This window comes from Leucopleurus acutus (genome assembly GCF_964270905.1).
Source record: "Leucopleurus acutus genome assembly, chromosome: 8".
Taxonomy (NCBI): domain Eukaryota; kingdom Metazoa; phylum Chordata; class Mammalia; order Artiodactyla; family Delphinidae; genus Leucopleurus; species Leucopleurus acutus.
Window position 1 is genome coordinate 66,239,491 of NC_139151.1, and position 18,909 is coordinate 66,258,399.

General features: G+C 46.7%; 1 protein-coding gene across 1 annotated transcript in view; it reads left to right on the plus strand.

The window, feature by feature from the left end:
* Positions 1-18,909, plus strand: part of LOC309965384 (F-actin-monooxygenase MICAL2-like) — a 144,550-nt gene that overhangs the window by 47,334 nt on the left and 78,307 nt on the right. Inside the window, exon 3 of the mRNA XM_082844856.1 lies at positions 2,675-3,015. Within this exon, the coding sequence (XP_082700982.1) occupies positions 2,752-3,015 (264 nt within the window). The 5' untranslated portion in view covers positions 2,675-2,751. The remainder of the gene's footprint in view (positions 1-2,674; positions 3,016-18,909) is intronic.

An 18,909-nucleotide genomic window follows, 5' to 3' on the forward strand; every position in this document is an offset into this window, starting at 1 on the left:
CTCTTTTTTCAAACTAGTGCTTCCCCAGCTTCAAATCTGCCCCAGGTGATGGCTTCAGCATACATCACATCACGCTGGTGCTCCTAGGGCCAGGCTCTGCCATCACTCAGGAATCTCTCACTCCACAGCAACTCTGCAAGCTCTCATACAAAAGAAGCAGCTGAGGCTCAGAGCTTACATGGCTTGTGTGAAGCCAGGTGGGCAGTGAGGGGCCAAGCTGAGCTTTGGACCCAGGTTTCAAGAGGCCCAAAGCCTGTGGTTTTTCTCTGCACCACCTGCCGATCGTCAGAAAGGACTGGAGGATTCCAGTGGAACTCAGGTAGCTTTGCAGTTGTCAATCAGCTACTGCAGCCCTTGTTCAATCCCGGACATAGAAGTGGTTCCAAAGATAGATAAAGACAGAGGATGTTAATATGCTCTGAAAAGCGAACGAGCCTTGTTCTCTGTTTATGCTCTCTGGGTGGTGAGTCTTGCACATGGGGAAAGTTGAGACTTTCCCCATGTGCAAGAGGCAAAGTTTATGTGAGTGATGCCAACGTGAGCACTGCAGACATTAAAGGAGCCGACTGATCATGTCTTTTGGTGCCAGCTTTCCAAGTTGGTTGAATTTGTTGAGTTGAGGGGACTAGAGTACGGAGTCCCGTCTGCAGAGTGGAGCTTGGCTGGGCCTGGAGCAGGGAATGTACTGTTCTCCCTTCGGCCGAGCCTGGTGCCAGGCCCGTTGGAAGCTCTTGGGGGAAGAGAGATGGGAGGGACGGGTCCTGCGCTGTAGCCCGTGCCACTGCACCCATCAGTATCTGGCTGCCTGGAGAGCTTGTCGGCCCCCAGCAGGCGGCCCCTCACACGTGGTGCCCAGCCAGGCCACATAACATGCATGTGTGTGCTTTTCTTTCTCCTGCTGTCCCAGCTTTCTCCTGCTTCCCAGCTTCTCCTCATTGTGCTGGGCAGCCCCTCAGCTGCCTCCTTCTCCAGTCCACCTCGGCCATCTTCCCAAAGACTCGTCTCACCCCACTGCTCTGTCTCCTGAGCCCCACGGCCCTCTGGAGAAGCCAGGCCCCCCCCCTACGGTCTGCCCCAGACACCCCATCACACCTGGTCACCAGTCCTGCACTCCCGACACCTTGAACTTGCTGTCATTCTGCAGCTGTGCTGGCTCTTTCCAGACTCATGCCTTCATATGGTCCATTCCCCAGTCTTCTAGTGAAAACCACCTTATTCCTAAAATTGTATCGTTTTGGCATTTCCCTCTTGTGGCTCCTTTGGACTCCTCCAGGCTCTGTTTAACACCTTCTTTGGGCTTCCGTGTGCTGTGTTCATTTTTTACAAGTGCTGGCCTGGTTGTCTTGTAATCAACTATTTACGGGCCTGCCTTCCTCACTAGGCTCCGTCTTTGTATCCCCAACATCTAGGGTGATGCGTGGCCCTTGCTAAGGCACCAGTAGTTATTGCTGAATGAATGAGTAAAAGATTAAGGAAGAAGATAAACACCATTCTCTGCTTTCAGTTTTATAAAGCCAGCCCGCAATCCAAATGCACCCACAGTGGCATTTCGGTCTGGAGAGTGGGAAGCTGCCCAGCCCGAGGGCTTTGTCTCTGTTTGCTGCCCTCCCCCTGCCAGGCCTCTGTCGGGGGGGGGGGGGGAGCTTGATATGCGTTTACAGACCACCTCAAGCCCTCCTGGCAGCTGGGCCAGCCCCAGCTCCTTCACACTTATCTTCTTGCACTAGCTTTAGATTCTGGAAAAATAGCTGGTGCTTTGGAAAATCAGCTCTAATTTATTTTTGTTCCTTTGAAGCTTAAATGACTTTCCTAAGAAAATGCCTGAGGTTAGAGTGGTGCAGAGAGGAAAGGACGATGGCCAAAACCCAGGCAAGCTATTTTTGTGATGTGAATGAACCTCCATCGCGTTTTTCCTTCCTTCAGACTAAGCACTTGTTCCAAATAGCTCCCAGCTTGGGCTTACAAAGCACAGGCTCCTTTTGTGCATCAGGAGGAGACCCACGTGCCTCTCTCTCTTTCTGTATGTCTGACTGAGGTGGATGCTGTGCTTCTAGCAGATACTAGGAATGGAGAGGAATTTTGAGAAGTTGCCATTTGCTGTCTGTAGCAGGGAAAGACCCGCCTTCTGGTAACTAACGAAGGAAGACTTAAAAGTGTGGTGTCTAAGGATAGGTGGGATGGTGGTCATGAAATCTAGGGAGGCATGTGCTTTGCTTTTGGGGGGCTGTGCACTCATGTCATGTGATTGGGTTACGTTAACATTAGTCAGCCAATTTATGGCACCAGGAATTACAGGTTTCCAACAGTGCTAAATCTGGTGTGCCCTTCTGGGTTTTGTTTGTTTTCCTTTTGCTAGTTAGTACTTCCAGAACCACTGCTCATAGCAAGATTGACCAGGTAATATTGACGTCAGCCAGGATAGATCTTTGGCAATGTGTAGTTCTTTTCAGCCAGCCAGGGGAGTGGAGTGTTGGGGAGAGAGATTGCCAGCAAGGCAGCATTGCCAGGTTAGAAGGTATGATTATACCTCTCCTATGCATTATGTATGTTTAGTATTAAGTGTTATGTTTAGTATGTTAGTGTCTTAAAGGAATTGTATTTTTACCTCTCCGCACCTTCTCCCCACTCTACCCTCATCCAGGAAGCTCACCTCTGCCTCTGCCTACCTTTGCAGGTGTGACGTTTCTCCAGGTACTTCATGGTGTTCTCCTCCATCCTCTCCACACCACTGCTCTACGTGGCTCCTGAAACATGGGGGAAAACGAGGACGAGAAGCAGGCCCAGGCCGGGCAGGTTTTCGAGAACTTTGTCCAGGCTTCCACGTGCAAAGGCACCCTCCAGGCCTTCAACATCCTCACACGGCACCTGGATCTAGACCCTCTGGACCACAGAAACTTTTATTCCAAGCTCAAGTCCAAGGTGACCACCTGGAAGGCCAAGGCCCTGTGGTACAAACTGGACAAGCGTGGGTCCCACAAAGAGTATAAGCGAGGGAAGTCTTGTGTGAACACCAAGGTAAGGGAAACTCCAGCGTGGATGCTCCTCACCCTGCGGGCCATGTGGGTTGGCTTGTCGGGCGGCTAGGAGACTGTTGCCATTTTGCCATTGTAAGGTTCTTAGTGGGTGTGGATGTGTTTTATTGTTTGGCTCAGCTGAAGGTTGCCTTTGTCTGTATATGAACAGCTTATCCTGGTCGGGGGCTTCTGTCTTATCATGGTGGCCTCAGCAGCTCTTCTTGTGTCCTTCCCAAGGCGGAGAAGATGAAGGCATGCTTGATGTTATCCTGTTTCTACTATTACTACTACCACTACTTCTTCTAGTAGCTACTGTTTACCAGGTAGCTTCTTTGGGCCAGGTGCATTCTGTACGTGGTCTTGTTGAACAGCACAGTAGTCCTTTGGATCGTTTAAGAGATATGAAATCTGAGAAGACAGTTACCTTGCCCAAAGTTACGTAATAAGAAGGCAACCTCGATCCCTCTGATTCTAGGGCTTAGGCCCTAAATTCCCTAGAGAGGCATAATTAGAGTTGTGTCGCCCTGGGAGCAAACATTTTAGAAAGCTCCCTGACTTTAGTTGGGTAAGAAATAGATCTTTGGGGCTTCCCTGGTGGCGCAGTGGTTGAGAGTCCGCCTGCCGATGCAGGGGACGCGACTTCGTGCCCCGGTCCGGGAAGATCCCACATGCCGCGGAGCGGCTGGGCCCGTGAGCCATGGCCGCTGAGCCTGCGCATCCGGAGCTTGTGCTCCGCAACGGGAGAGGCCACAACAGTGAGAGGGCCGCGTACCGCGCCAAAAAAAAAAAAAAAAGAAGAAATAGGTCTTTGGTCTTTACTGTCTTTTCTTCCCTCTCTCTCTTCCTCTTCACATCTCCGCATTCTCCACCTCCCCATCCCCTTCCTCTGCTCAGGATCCCACTCACAGCTAACCCTCCACAAGCTGGTCACTTTCCCCACTGAGTGGCCGTAGGTGACATCGGTGAACGTGGGGCTGCCCAGCGCATCACATCTCTGATAGCTCTGCACCACCCATCCCCAAATGGGCAGCCAGAAGTCAAGACTTCCCTGGGGGCTGTCAGCCCTGGGCACTGTTCCAGGCTGCATGTTTAGGTTAAAAGCAGCGAGCGAGCTGTATTTAGACCTCACAGGAGGTAGCTCAGCCAGAGCCCTTGGAATTCTAGTCAGTGCCAATCCTAGACAAGAGGATTGAACTCTCCATAGAGATCAGGACTGTTGTGTTTTTGTTTTGGTGATGTGGAGCCGTTGAGTCCACCGTGGGATACGCCGCTTTCCCTTGCCCCGGGGGAGACAGCTGCCAGGCTCCTCTGAGCCTGGGACGCACAGACCGTTTGGAGCACAGGCAAGCATTCCATCAGGCTGAAGCAGCCCAGTCGCCTTAGCCCAGAGCATATTAGCCATCCAGGAAGGGCCTGCCTGTAACCTGCCAAGCTTCGGCCTTACACAGGGGAGAGGGAAGCGTTAAAGAATAAAGGGGGGTGGGAGGTGGGGCTGGTATCCTAAGTGCCACCCCTGCCCAGTACCTCCTTTCCTAGTTGTTGTAACTTCACGGTTCGTGGTTCACTGGGCAGCTCTTCAGAGTTCCAGGAGGGGGAAGCTTTTAACTTTCAAAGCTTCACCCTTTTCAGTAATTGTATATGGTGGTTTTCTTTTAAAATGACCCATAGAAGTCAGGCGGCTGGGGTGCAATATGTTTTCTCAAGGAAGATTTTCAGAGCTCTTATTGTATCAGAAAATGCATTGCCCCATACACCCAACAGTTTCTAGCTGCTGAGGGACTCTCTTGGTGATCTGAAGACAGCCCTTCGGAGGGAGTCGGCCAGCGGAGGGATGGAATGGAGAGTTGACCGCCATGAAGATGTCCTTTCAAAAATCACTAGCCGGTTGCCTGGTCTGTCTGGCCAGCCCCTATTTTATAAGCTATGATGGCTTGAAGTGGAAGAGTCCTTACATCCTGTGGTTGGCAGGTCATCGTTGATGCCTAAGATATAAAGGAAAAGGACTGTTTTTAGTTAGTGATGCTGGGTAAGAGTGGTTCTTGCCCAGGAATTTATACGCCTTTCTCAGGAGGAGGAACAAAGACATTTGAAATGTGGTAACCCATCCCATAAAAACTACTTGGATCCTAAAGTGTAGAAGATACGTTTGAAAATGCACTCTACGGATGGTTATGACTGTGCTAGGCTACTTTATCCTCATGTTTCAGAAACTCAAACTAACCTAAACAAAACAGGGAAATGAGGGAAGTGATTAACTCGTATAAACAGGAAGGTCCAGACACTCACAGTCTTTCCCATCCTCTCTCCTTCCATCTCTCTTAGATGTTTTGCTCTGTTTTGGCTTCATTCTTCCCTCCTGCAAACGGATTTTCTTCATGATGCTAGCCTCTCGTTCATATCTTTGTAGCTCTGTGACCCAAAAGACCAGAATCTTTCTCTTCCTGCTCGGTATGGAAAAAAATCTCAGGGAAGGATTTCAACTGGCTCACCCCTGGGCCAGTTATTGTGGCCAAAGCCAGAGGAGCTGACCACTGCCTTTGGCAGCCCTTTTAAACATCACGTGATTGACATGAGGGAGGAACAGGTCCCCAGGGATGTGGAGGTGGGAGATAGACAAACAGCAGGTGTCCTCTACCTGACAGGCGACTGCTTGTTTGCTTTCTGGTTATGGAACAGGCCCCGCCATGTTGGAGTCACGTGGCTGTGTAGTGCTCACTCTGAGAGCCTGGCGCTCCTGGTTGTGAGTCAAGCAGAACAGAACGTGGTCCTCCCTCTTTTCCGACATGAACAGGCACTGTCTTGCTCACACACCTCACTTAGGTTTATCCTTTGGTGTGCTAGTTTACGTCGTCAAGCATTAGCCAAACGAGAAGTGCTGGGCATTACTGAGCACGTGGTTCATCATTAACGCTAAGCCGTGTAGCAAAGGCGTGTCAGGTACCAGGCCTATAGCCAAGCTCCTGCTTAGCCACAGGTAGAATAGGAATGAATGAAATGCAGCCAGAACTCCCACCTTCGCCCTGATGTGGATGCCTCTCGGCACCATCTGGAGTGGATCTGGGCCTCAGCTATTCACAAACATTAATCAGCCCCTTCCAGGCGCTATGAGCCCTGTCTGCTCCCTCATGCCAGCAGGACCGTGTGTGTGTGTGTGTGTGTGTGTGTGTGTGTGTGTGTGTGTGTGTGTGTTAATGGTGATGGCAGCGGGAGATTGGTGACCGGGATCTATTTGGAGAAGATGACCTCTGGTACAGGTGCCAGGGGACAGGGAGGAGGACCTACAAGGTCCCTAGAGCAGTGGTCTAGGTGCCAGCTGCATAATCTAACTTGAGATCAGTGTTCATTATTGATTATTATGTATGAGGGTTTTGCCAGGCACTTAATAATTCTTTCCCTGGGTGTGATCTGTTTGCATAAGAAAGGAGTGAACCAACGAGCAAGCCAAAGAAACTCTTTCAGGACTGATATTGGCTCTGAATTAGGGTAGTACCCGGATCAAATGCCACATCCAATTGTGTAATGTTCCTGGGGAAAACAGCCCTGAAGAAAATGCAATACATAATTTGGCCTGGGAATTACCATCATCACAAAGTCATGGAGACTGCTCATTTATTTTATATGTACCTTTAATGCTAGGAGAAACTTGAAAGAATGTTGCGTACAATCTCTGCATTTGACAGATGACAACCAGGGGGCCCAGGAACCTGAAGCTATTTGGTTGAAGCTAGCGGGAAGCATTGCCAAGATTCAGATTCTGTTTATTGGTTTCCTCATACAGTGTTTCGTTCATTCATTCATTAGGTATTTCAAATACCCTAATACCTTAGTAGGTATTTGACGGAGGAAATGGTTTGAAAGATTAATAAGAAGTGGTTCTCACTTGAGCTTTCTATAGAGAGGACAGAAGTGTCATCATTTCTGTATTTATTCAGTTAATCATTTAGGGGTGAATGATTATTGAGCAGCTACTATGTGCCAGGCACTTGTCTAGGCACAAGACAGCCACTTAATAGCTCTGCAGCCTTAGGCAAGTTACCGAAATCCCTGATCCTCAGTAGACATCTCTGTAAAATGAGGATAATAATGGTACTTTCTTCATGGAGTTACTGTGAGGATTAAATAAGGTAGTCTTTGTAAAGTGTTTAGAATGCTGCCTAGTACGTAGTAAGTGATCAGTAAATGTTTAGCCATTATTATCATTAATATCCTAAGTGCTATGAGAGAGTTGTATATACTGTTCTGCAGGAGTACAGAAGAGTGACTGGGGATGCTTCCTGCAAGAGGAGGTATGATTTGGGGCTTGACAGACGAGTAGGAGTTTGCCTTGCTTTACTGAAGGAACAGCTAGAGGGAACATAAGGCAGAGAAACATATTATGGTAAGAGTACATTACTCATGGAATGGGAATGAAGGTACCTGTGGAGAGAGGGAAGCAGGGAGAGCGTGAGAACCAGAGAGAACAGAATGGATGAATGGCAGGAGACCAGAAAGGCCTCCTGGGGCCAGACTGTGAAGAGAGGATCCCTCGGTCAAACAGAGGACCTGGAGGGTCATTGAGGATGAGCCCCCGATTCTCAATCCAGGGTTCTTTCTCCCACCCTCCAGGGGGCGGCTCAGTAATCACAGGTAACCAGTTCAGACCAGAAGGCATTTGTACATCATTGCCATAAAAACCTGCTTGCAGGAAATGACTCATGGGCTCCTGTCACCAGCAGCTATGGGACCAGCCTATATAATGAAAACTCTTGCGTTATCCTGTGAGAAGGAAATGTCTGTGTTTTGTGAACATCCAGCAGGGTCACGCCACACCTTTTGCACTTGAACGTGACCTTTGCCTGCCTTTGTGTCTGCACTGGCTCCCCAGTGGTGGGTAACCCAGGCCCTGGTAATGCTTGCAGCCCAACTCATTACGTGGTTCCCGAGCTTCATGAGCAGAGCACAGCAGGAGCAAGGAGGGAGGGAGGGAGGGAGGGGTGAAGCTGGGAGGGAAGGCCGCTATCTCCCAGCCTAGATAAACCTATCTGACATTCCCCACCTCTGAAATCACCCACCAGGGCCCTCAAAGCCAGGCTGTGATACACTGGCTGGGAAATGTCTAGCACCACTTTGCCTAATACGGACAGTTGCAGGCATAACCGACAGAGTAGAGGATGGTCCCTGTGGTGTGACCTTCTGTACTAGTTGAACAAAAAGCTGCCATAGGACTTCCCTGGTGGCGCAGTGGTTAAGAATCCACCTGCCGGTGGAGGGGACATGGGTTCGAACCCTGATCCGGGAAGATCCCACATACCACGGAGCAACTAAGCCCATGCGCCACAACTTCTGAGCCTGCACTCTAGAGCCCATGAGCCACAACTACTGAAGCCCGCGTGCCGCAACTACTGAAGCCCACGTGCCTAGAGCCCGTGCTCCACAACAAGAGAAGCCACCTCAATGAGAGGCCTGTGCACCGCAACGAAGAGTAGCCCCTGCTTGCTGCAACTAGAGAAAGCCCACGCACAGCAACAAAGACCCAATGCAGCCAAAAATAAATAAATAAAATAAAATAAATAATAATAAAAAAAAGCTGCCATAAACTCTGGATCTGTCCGCTTACCTGACAGTGGACTTGGGCGCTGTTACACTAGGCACATCTGCAGGCCTACGTTACCAACTGGGTTGTGTGAATCACTACACTTGTCACCACAGCTCCACACAAAGTGTATGGGGTTTGCGTGAGTGCGTGCATTGAACATGCCATGTGAGCTTGAGGAAATCCATTCCCAACAATATTAAACCGAGATGAAAAAATTCTCTTTTGGCTGTCTTCATAGGACGTGGTTAATCCGGGTTCATTGTGGTTCATTTTACAAGTACATTTATAAATAAAGACTTCTTTGTCTTTTTAAGAACAAACTAATTTGTTTTCTTTAATTAAAAAAGAAATGCATGCTCATGATAAAAAACAATAATTCAAGTAGGAGAAGAAAATATACTGTGAAAGGAAGTGCCTTTGCTGAGGCCACCAAGTTTCCTCCCTAGAGGCATCCACTGTGCCATTTCCCGTGCGCCCTTCCTGAAAGTCCTTACACGTGTGTGCATGCGTGTGTGTGCATGCAAGCAGATGAATGTGTGCATCCCCCTTTCTCTTATTTAATGGGAAAAATTTTTACATATTTGTTGTATACCTTTTTTGTGTGTGTGTGTGTACACCTTTTTTTCACTCAAAAATATATCTTGGAGATTGTTTTATATCAGTACATGGGGAATCTAACCCTTTTATTATTTTCATGGCTTTTTAAGGCTTGATATTTTATGGTTCCATCACAATTTATTTAACTGCTTAGGTTGTTTCCAGTCTATTGCTGTCTTAAACAGTACTGCAGTACACTTCCTCATACACACTTTGTATGCACATGAAAACATGTCTACGGGATAGACTGTGAAAATTTCGAAGTCCAAGGGTGTGTGTGTTGCATTGACAATGTTATAGGCATTGTCAAGTTCTCGTTCGTGGAGGTTCTTGCAGTAGACACTCCCAAAAATAGTGCAGGAGAGTGGTAAGAAGAGCCCTGGGATGTTGCCTTCTTGGATTTCCTTAGCTTGGCTGAGTGGGCATTGGGATGGACACCCTCCGAGTCCTGGAGTCTGGGCTGGGTGGCCTTGAATGGGGCCACTGAGTAAAGAGCAGTTTGGTAGCAATATGGTAGGGACCGCTGCTGCCCCTGTAATAATCACAATCACAACTATGTCATTAGTGTTACTGCCCAACGTTTGCATAGTGCTTTATAGTTTCACATACATGGTTTCATTAAGAAGTTTGCTTTCTCTGTAAAAAGTGAATGCTTGGGCTTCCCTGGTGGCGCAGTGGTTGAGAGTTCGCCTGGTGATGCAGGGGACACGGGTTTGTGCCCCGGTCCGGGAGGATCCCACATGCCGCGGAGTGGCTGGGCCCGTGAGTCATGGCCGCTGAGCCTGCGCGTCTGGAGCCTGTGCTCCGCAACGGGAGAGGCCACAACAGTGAGAGGCCCGTGTAAAGAGTAAATAAGCTGCAGAAAAGCCGGTTTTCAGGACAATATTAAGGGTTGGTTAAATAAAACAATGCAAGAAATAAATGTTAAAAAAAAAAAAAAGGTGAATGCTCTTTAAAAGAAGAGCAAATACAAGTGTATGCTTTCCTCTTCAAAACGTCATCTAATAGTGGGAGCTGTTAGAGCCCTGGCCCATGGAGGATCTGTACTCTTTGTGCTGAGCAGGGGTACCTTCCTGACCTAGCTAACTTGTTCTCTTTATGATTCAATTTAAACTAGTATCACCTCCTCCAGGGAGCCTACCCTGACAGCCTTTCTACATCCCCCTTCTCTTATTTCACCCCCAGTTGGGTTTGGTGCCCCCATGGGCTCCCAGACTCTGGTCCTACCACTACCTTGCTGATCGGTATCCCTCATTTACTGCTTTTTTGGCCACTTTCCCACTCATCGTGAACTCCCTGAGGACAGGGACCATGTCTGCCTCACCTTTGGGTCTGAAGCACCCAGCACAGGGCTTGACACAGGGAGGGTGCTCAGGGACTAAATGAACTGTGTAGCTCAAGAGGCTTCTTTCTGGAGCAATACAAATAGCATACTATTAACATATGTCATTCTTTCTGGAGCTGTACTGGGTGAGCCCTGGTATTTCCAAGCCCTGATAGTGGGTTTACAGAAGCCAGGACCAGCCAGCCCCTTATTTCCTTATTCAAACATCTGTGCAGATTTGCATCTGACCATTGCTTGTGGGCATCCTCTCCCTGTGGTGTGGGATGAGGACCACAGCCTTGTCTGTGCCTTGACTAACATCGGGCTGTTCATGGAGCTTTCAAGGGGGACAGGGAAACTGGGCCTGTAGGCCTGTGAGGCTGAAGGGCTGGGCCTCCTTTTTCTTGGCGAAAAAAGAAAAACCTCTCACAGTTCCTGGCCCACCCAGGGTTGCAGAAGGCCTTAGGGAATCTCTGGCCAGGATTATGCAAATTGATGTGTACCACTGGGCAGGGCAAGAGGAAACCATGAAGCAGTATCATGCTCTGCTTCCCAGACTGGAAGGTCTCTTGGCTTCCCTCCTCCTGCTCATTGGAGGCTCTTGCTGGGCTTTGCTTTTTTTTCATAATAAAAAATATCTTGGAGATCAGTGTATTCCATGGCAGAGGATTTTTCCACTTAGTGTGAATATATCTATCTCCTATCAACCAGGTGGGGTACCAGGCTGAGTTCGGCCTTCCTGCCACAGGGAAGCTCCTGGGCAATTCACTGGGCCCAGCATTTAGTTTGTTCTCCCCTCTGAATCAGAAAGGATTGCACTCAGCTGCAGGTAACTGAAAACTCAACTTCAGAGACTTAAACAAATAGGGGCTTATTTTTAAAACAGATGTCAGGAGAAAGGTGGTGACTGGAAATTCAATGGCTATGTTCTCTGTGATTCTCTGGGCCAGTGCTGTCCAATAGAAATATAAGGTGAGCTACATATGTAATTAAAAATTTTCTAGTACCCACAGTTTCAAAAGTACAAAGAAATGGTGAAATTGATTTTAATAATATTTTTCATTTAACATAATATATCCACAATATTATTATTTCAGCATGTAGTCAATATATAAAATTATTACTGAGCTATTTTACAGTCTTCTTTTTTTGGTATTGTCTCTGAAATTCTATGTGTTTAACAGCTCAGCTCAATTCAGATTAGCCACATTTGAAATCCTCAGTAGCCTCATGTGACTAATGACTGTTGAATTGGATAGTGCAGCTCTAGGCTTTTCCTCATACTTGTCACCTTGTAGTCACAAGATGGCTGCTGCAGCTCCAGCCATCATGTCTGGTTTTGAGGCAGGAAGAAGGTAGAAGGGGCTGCTTAAGCTACATACATTGCATTATCACATACACAAAAGTGTTTCCAGAAACCCCATTAAAATATAAGCTCCTTGGGGGCAGGAGTTTTTGTCCTTATAGTCTCTGCTGATTTTCCAGCCCCTAGAATAGTAACTAACTAACGAATAGGACATATTTGTCATGGGTTGAGTTCTTCAGAAGTAGATGCTTAGAAGGTGTTTGGGGTGCAATATGTTCATTAGTAATCAATACCTGTGAAAGGAATGGGGGAGGGAAGCAGGAATGGGCAGAAGAAGTCAAACTATGTAAAAGAGAACCAGATGCCTGTGGGTTCAAGCAGCTGAGTCTTTTCCTGCTTGGCCTTTTAGCCAGTGAGTTTTGCAAGAGACAGGGGTGGGAGGCCACACAGACCTCAGTTGATATAGGATGATCAGCTGTGAGCTACCAGCTCTCTCTATAACATGTTTAACATATACACCAATGCAAATAGTGTATTGTAGAACATGTATAGTTATAGTGTATTATAGAACATGTATAGTTATAGACATGTATATTTAAGGGGAGTAAGTTGTAAATTTAATAGTATATACACGAATTCTTTTATTATATATTAAATTATATTACATAAAAAACTATTTACCTTAAACTTCTATGCAGCTCCTTGGGAAGAAAACCCGAACGTGTTTTAACTTCAGAGCCTTCAGCTGTATGGAACGTATTTCACTGCCACCTGGCATATCCCACACCTCCTCTTATGCGTCGTGGTCTTAAGAGATATAGGGTAGCGAGCTATCACCGAAGGTTCATCAATGGGAATTCAGCAGTGGGAAGATTTTTATTCTCAGATCCTTTCTTCAGAGAGAGCTGTCTAAATCTAAGGAACATACCTGGGAAAATTCTTTTATGTCCAAATCTGCAGAAGTCCAGGGAAGTTCCTTTACCCCTTCTAGTCAGCATGCCAGTGTTTACCATGCAGCTGTGCATTGTTCTCTCTGCTTTAAGGAAGCCATCTTTTCCATTTTCTCCCTCTCTCTCCCTCTCTCTTTTTCCCTCTCTCTGCCTCTGTCTCTGTTTCTTTCTTTGGTATTCCTAATGTTTCCCTTTTTTTACTGTGGTAAAATATGTATGACATAAAATTTGCCATTTTAACCATTTTAAAGTATATAAATCAGTGGCATTAATTACATTCTCAATGTTATACAACCGTCACCATTTTCTATTTCCAAAATTTTTCACTGTCCCAGATAGAACCTCTGTACCCAAAGCAATAACTCTCCAGTCTCTGCCCCCTTCTCCCTAGCCCCTGGTAACCTCTGATCTAGTTTCTGTCTCTATAAATTTTCCTATTCTAGATATTTCATGTAAGTGGGATCATATAATATTTGTCTTTTTGTATCTGGTTTATTTCACTTAGCACAGTGTTTTCAAGGTTCATCCAAGCGGTAGCAAGTATCAGAACTTTATTCCTTTCTTTTTTCCAATTTTAGTAATATGTTTATTTAACTCAGTTTATCAAAAATATTTTGATATGGAATCACTATAAAAGTTATTAATAGGATATTTTAGATTTTTGTACTAAGACTTCGAAATCTGGTGTGTATTTACCCTGTTAGTACATCTCAATTTGGATGCTAAATTTTAATCAGAAATACTTAATCTGTATTTAGATTTCATAATATTTACAGTTAAAAAAGTAGATTTACGTGTCCAACTTATTTCAGTCATACTTAGTTTTCCACTAACTGAATTGAGTCTGGGTTTATTTTTTAATTGTGGTAAAATATATAACATTAAACTTACCATTTTAAGCATTTTTCAGTATGCCGTTCAGTGTACATTTACACTGTTGTGCAGCCAACACACCATCCACCTCCCAGACTTTTTTCATCATCCAAACTGAAACTCTACCCATTAAACAATAATTTCCTACTCTCCCCTCCCCTGAGCCCCTGGCAAGCACAATTCTACTTTCTGTCTCTGTGAATTTGGCTACTCTAGGTACCTTATATAAGTGGAATCATACATATTTGTCCTTTTGTGACTGGTTTATTTGACTTAGCATAATGTCATCAAGGTTCATCCATGTTGTAGCATGTGTCAGAATTTCCTTCCTTTTCAAGGCTGAATAATATTTTGCTGTATGTACATACCACATTTTGTTTATCCATTCATCCCTCTCTGGACACTTGGGTTGTTTCCTCCTTTTGGCTTTTGTGAATAATGCTGCCATGAACCTTGGTATACAGTATCAGCTCAAGTTCCCGTTTTCAGTTCTTAGGGGCATATACCTAGGAGTGGAATTGCTAAGTTATATGGTAATTCTGTGTTTCACTTTTTGAGGAACCACCAAACTGTTTCCACTTACTCTTATTTTTAAAATTGCCATCCCTGGGGCTTCCCTGGTGGCGCAGTGGTTGAGAGTCCGCCTGCCGATGCAGGGGACACGGGTTCGTGACCCGGTCCGGGAAGATCCCACATGCTGCGGAGCAGCTGGGCCCATGAGCCATGGCTGCTGAGCCTGCGCGTCCAGAGCCTGTGCTCCGCAACGGGAGAGGCCATAACAGTGAGAGGCCCGCGTACCGGAAAAAAAAAAAAAAAATTGCCAACCCTGAGTTAAATTGTTCACAATTATTAATTCATTCAAAAAATCATTTGGAATGTCTACTACGTGCCAGGCACCAGGGATACAGCAGTAAAGAGAGCAGATAAAATTCCTCCCTTCTTGGAGTTTACATTCTTAGTGAGAGATGACAAATAAATATACGTGGCCTGAGTGTGCATACCTCTGTGTGTGTGTGTGTGTGTGTGTGTGTGTGTGTGTGTGTGTGTGTGTGTGTGTGTGTGTGTTGGTGGTAAACTGCTAGGGAGAAAAAACAAGGTGAGGGCAATGTGGGTGCCCCGACCAGAGGTGGGTTACTGTTTTATATCGGATGCCCTAGAAAGGCTTCTGTGAGACGGTGACATTTGAGCAGAGACCTTAAGGAAGTGAGGCATGAGCATGTGGCTCTTAGAGGGAAGAGAATTCTAGACAAAGGGAACAGCAACAGGCGTAGAGATGCTGACAAGCGAGCATGCTCAGTATATTCTCCAAACAGCAGGGAGACCCATGCAACTAGAAAGAGCCAGGCCGGGGTGGTAAGACACGGGTCCAGGAAGGGAATGGATCCAGATCGCATGGGCCTTGGAACAACTGGAAAAACTTTGTCTTTTACTCTGAATGAGATGTAGGGCTACTGGAGGCGGTTGAGCAGAGTCACGTGATCTGACTTCCTCACGGAGGGACTTGCAAAACCTTGGAGATGAAGAAAGGAAAGGTATACTAGAGTCTCTCCCTCTGTGAATAACAGCTCTCTCAGGCCTAAGGCATTTATTGCATCCTCTGCTCATCCTGTCTTAGAAGAGCTGCTTGCTCTTCAGGCCAGCAGATTGGGGACAGGCTGAGACCAGCCTTGCTGCCCAGGCAGGGTTATTCCCATTGAAAGTCTTCCTGGAAGGGAAAAAGTCCTCCCAAATATCCGCAGCACCTAACACTATGCAAGAAGGAGTAGATCCCTTAATTTACTCTTTTCTCTCTGATTTAGCGACGGCTATCCAAGTGCCAGTCCTCTGGGCACCAGAGGAGGATGACAGCAGAGAAGGCCCCTGCACTCGTGGAGCTTTCCATCTGGTCCAGGGAGAATAGAAACAGACAAAGATAACTTTATCATGTCATCCCAAGAAGGTCATAAACAGGGTATTATGATAGAAAGAACCAGGGGAGGGGAGTTGATTCTAGACAGAGTGGCTGGGAGGTGACATTTAAGCTGAGATCTCTGAGTAAGAAGCAGCCGGCTGGTAAAGAGCATGTTCAGCGAGGACAGCAAGTGCAAAGGCCCTGAGGTGAGAAAGCTCTCGGCCAGCTGGAACAGGCAGCAGGGCAGCCAAGAGGGGCCTGGTGGGGAGTGAGCAGCGGGGTCCATGGTAGGAGGTGAGGTTGGGTGGGGAGACAGGAGGCAGATCACTGAAAGGCCTTTCATGTAGTCCATTCTAACAAATTTAGGTTTTATTCTCTCTTTGAATACCAGCTCCACTGCTTGCTAAGTAGTATGACCTTGCCTCTTGGAGCCTCTGTTTGTTCACCTGTGAAATGGGAACAATAATAGTTATAGGGCTGGAATGAAGGTTATACGCCAAATGCACATAAAGCATTTAAAGTGCCTCGTAGCTGTTTATTACCTCCTCTCCTTCTTGAAGCTCTCCTATTGGATTTGTGACACAACTTTTTGGACACATTTTTTAAAGTCATCTTCATGCTCTTTCTCCTTTTTCGCTATATGTACTCAGTGTCCTCCAAGGGCTTGTCTTTGACTCCTTTTTCTTCTGCTGGGTGTGCTTTCTGGGGGAAATCTCAGCTACACTCAGCTGTCACCGCTCCCCTTGGCCATGAAGACGACTCTCTACTTTTGTATCTGTGGCCCTTACCTGTCTCTTGAGCCCCATGACCCCACTTAGGTCCCTTAAGACATCTTCAGGATGCCTGTTGGACACCTTTAAACCACATTCACCATCTTCTTTCTGAAACCTGCTTCTCTTCCTCTGTTTCTCTAAATCCTGAAAGCTCAATCCTACAAACAATCGTGGACTCCCATCTGCTTTCTTCCCCCAGTCGCTGCACCTCCCTTTGCAATTTTATTCATATCCACCCCCTTCTCTCCATTGCCACTGCCTGCACTTCGGTGGAAGCAGCAGTCTCTTACCCAGGTGATGGCAGAACACAGCTCTGAAGTTTCTTTTGCCTTTTCCTCCCGTCCAGTCCAGCTGCTGACCCCCACAGAGTTGTCCTTCCGAAGCACAGACCTGATTGTGGCTCTTTCCTCACATCCATGGCTCCCCAGTGCCTTGCACAGCAGTTCCTCCTCCAGGCTGGCCTGGTGTTCTGTCTGATCAACCCATCTCCTACCTTGGGTTCCAGACCTCCCTTCTCACATGCCCCATGCTGGCCCCACTCCCTCCTTGCTCTCAGCCTCTTGTGCACCCTGCCTCTGGCCAGCATTCCACCACTGCAGTCCAGCCACAGAGCAGCCCCTTCTCAGAGACCTCAGCCTCTGTGGCTCCAGCAACTTCCATCTCCCACCTTCAGCTCGGTGACCCATCCCCAGGGTCACAGCTCGGAGTCTGCCACCACCTGGTACTGCTCCACCTAAATCCTCCTTTGAAATGCTCCTCTCTAACCACAGCTCTGAACTGCTGCTTCTCTCACTGTGTGCCTCTCACAAAACCTGTTGCCAACCCGGGTTTCCATCCTCAGTCAACTCCTCCCTTTTCTGTCCATCTGTCAGCCTAGCCTCCCCTGGCCTTCACTTTCTTGCCCATCCTGGCGCCTGTGTTCTGTCTTTGTAGCCGTGTTCAGCAGCTTCTCAAAGGCCCGACTTCAGGTCAGCCCAGCCTTAGGAGATCTGACATTCACTCTGCCCCCATCCTCAAGGCTGCCGGACTCCGCTAAAGGAGCGGAGCCCGAGACGGGAGGGTCTCGGTACCAAGTTATGAGAACTCAGTGCTGAACATCTTAGTGCTGTCAGGACAGCCTTTTAAGAAAGTCTAGCCAGTTTTCTGTCCAAGTTGTCCCCAGCCTTTATCTCCCTCTTTACCTTTCAGCCCCTCCCCTTTAAGCAGCTGTCCTACTTCTCAGGAAAACCACTGTCATCAGCTCTGTTTCTTCTTTCCTTCTTCTCAACCAAATTCATGAGCAAGATAATCTCTGTACTCCTTGCTTCCTGGCTTCACCTCCCTCTCACTTCCAACCCGCTGTGGCTTCATTCCACTGTGCCAGTAGAAATGCTTTTTTTGGGGTCACCAGGGGCCTAAGAGTTAGCCAAGACTATGGCTCCTTTTGCATCCTCATCTGCTTGACCTCTTTCAGACACTGGACATGGTAGATCACTATCTCTGTGAAACTCTTCTCCTTAGAGAGGCGCCTAGGTGTAGCCCATGACCCCTGGTCCTTGAGGGAGGGGAGAATGTAGGTTATGTTCCTTTGCAAGGAATTGTAAACCTGAGTATCGACAGGTCCAAACTCTGCCTGTTTTTTCATATTTTCTTGGCAGGAAGCTTTTCCATAAAGAGCACGTCATTGACCTTTTTTTCTGCTACTGAACTCAGCGACAGGTATGGTGGCATGGATTTATGCTGCCTTCTTGTGCTGTAGGAGCCTCTTGTCTTTTTCCCTAATAGATTTACTCTGGGGCTCCAGATCATATCAAATGACATGGTTCATTAGAATTTAGCTGTACATCACAATGCTACAAAGCTCTTCTGCTTGCAAAGCAATTTTACGTCCAGTATCTCACTGGATTCTCACAGTAACTCTGTGGGGTAATATGGGCTGGCATGATCATGCCTACTTTCCAGAGGAGGAAACTGATGCTTAATTGGAATAAAGGACTTGCCTGGAATTTCACAGCAATAAATGGAAGAATGCAAGAATGTTCAAAAGCAGCAGTCCCATATGTTGTTGCCAGTTGTTTGACCTTTGTTTGAGGACTTCAATACAGACAGTGACCCTCGGAAAGATGTAAAATCCATTGTGTCTCCAACCACATCATTTCTTCAACACTTAGTATTGGGTGTTAAGGATACAGAGATGGCTCAGACTTTATTCTTACCTTTATTTTCAAAAGAAATTTTACCTGAAATATTTAAGATAGACAACAGCATTACTTAGTATTTATGAACTGATGATTTTAGAACTTCACATTTGAATGTTTGCTTATTAGAGGGTCTCAGTTAATATGCTGAGCCATGAAGCTCTTTTGATGGATGTAATAGTTTGAAATTTTGGATTAAGGATGGCACTTGCAGGCTTATATTAGATTTAGTATCTAATTTATTTTGTTTTCTTTACACAGATTCAAAATAGGGTTTCAAGTAAAATAGCTTTTAACAGCCTGCTTTGCAATCTCTCCAATTATAATAATCCAGAAACTTGACATGTAGTAGATAGATGTGTCCAATTTGCTTTAAGATTCAACTTTGAAACCAAAATTTTCTAATCTGTAGAATGAAGGTAATATTTA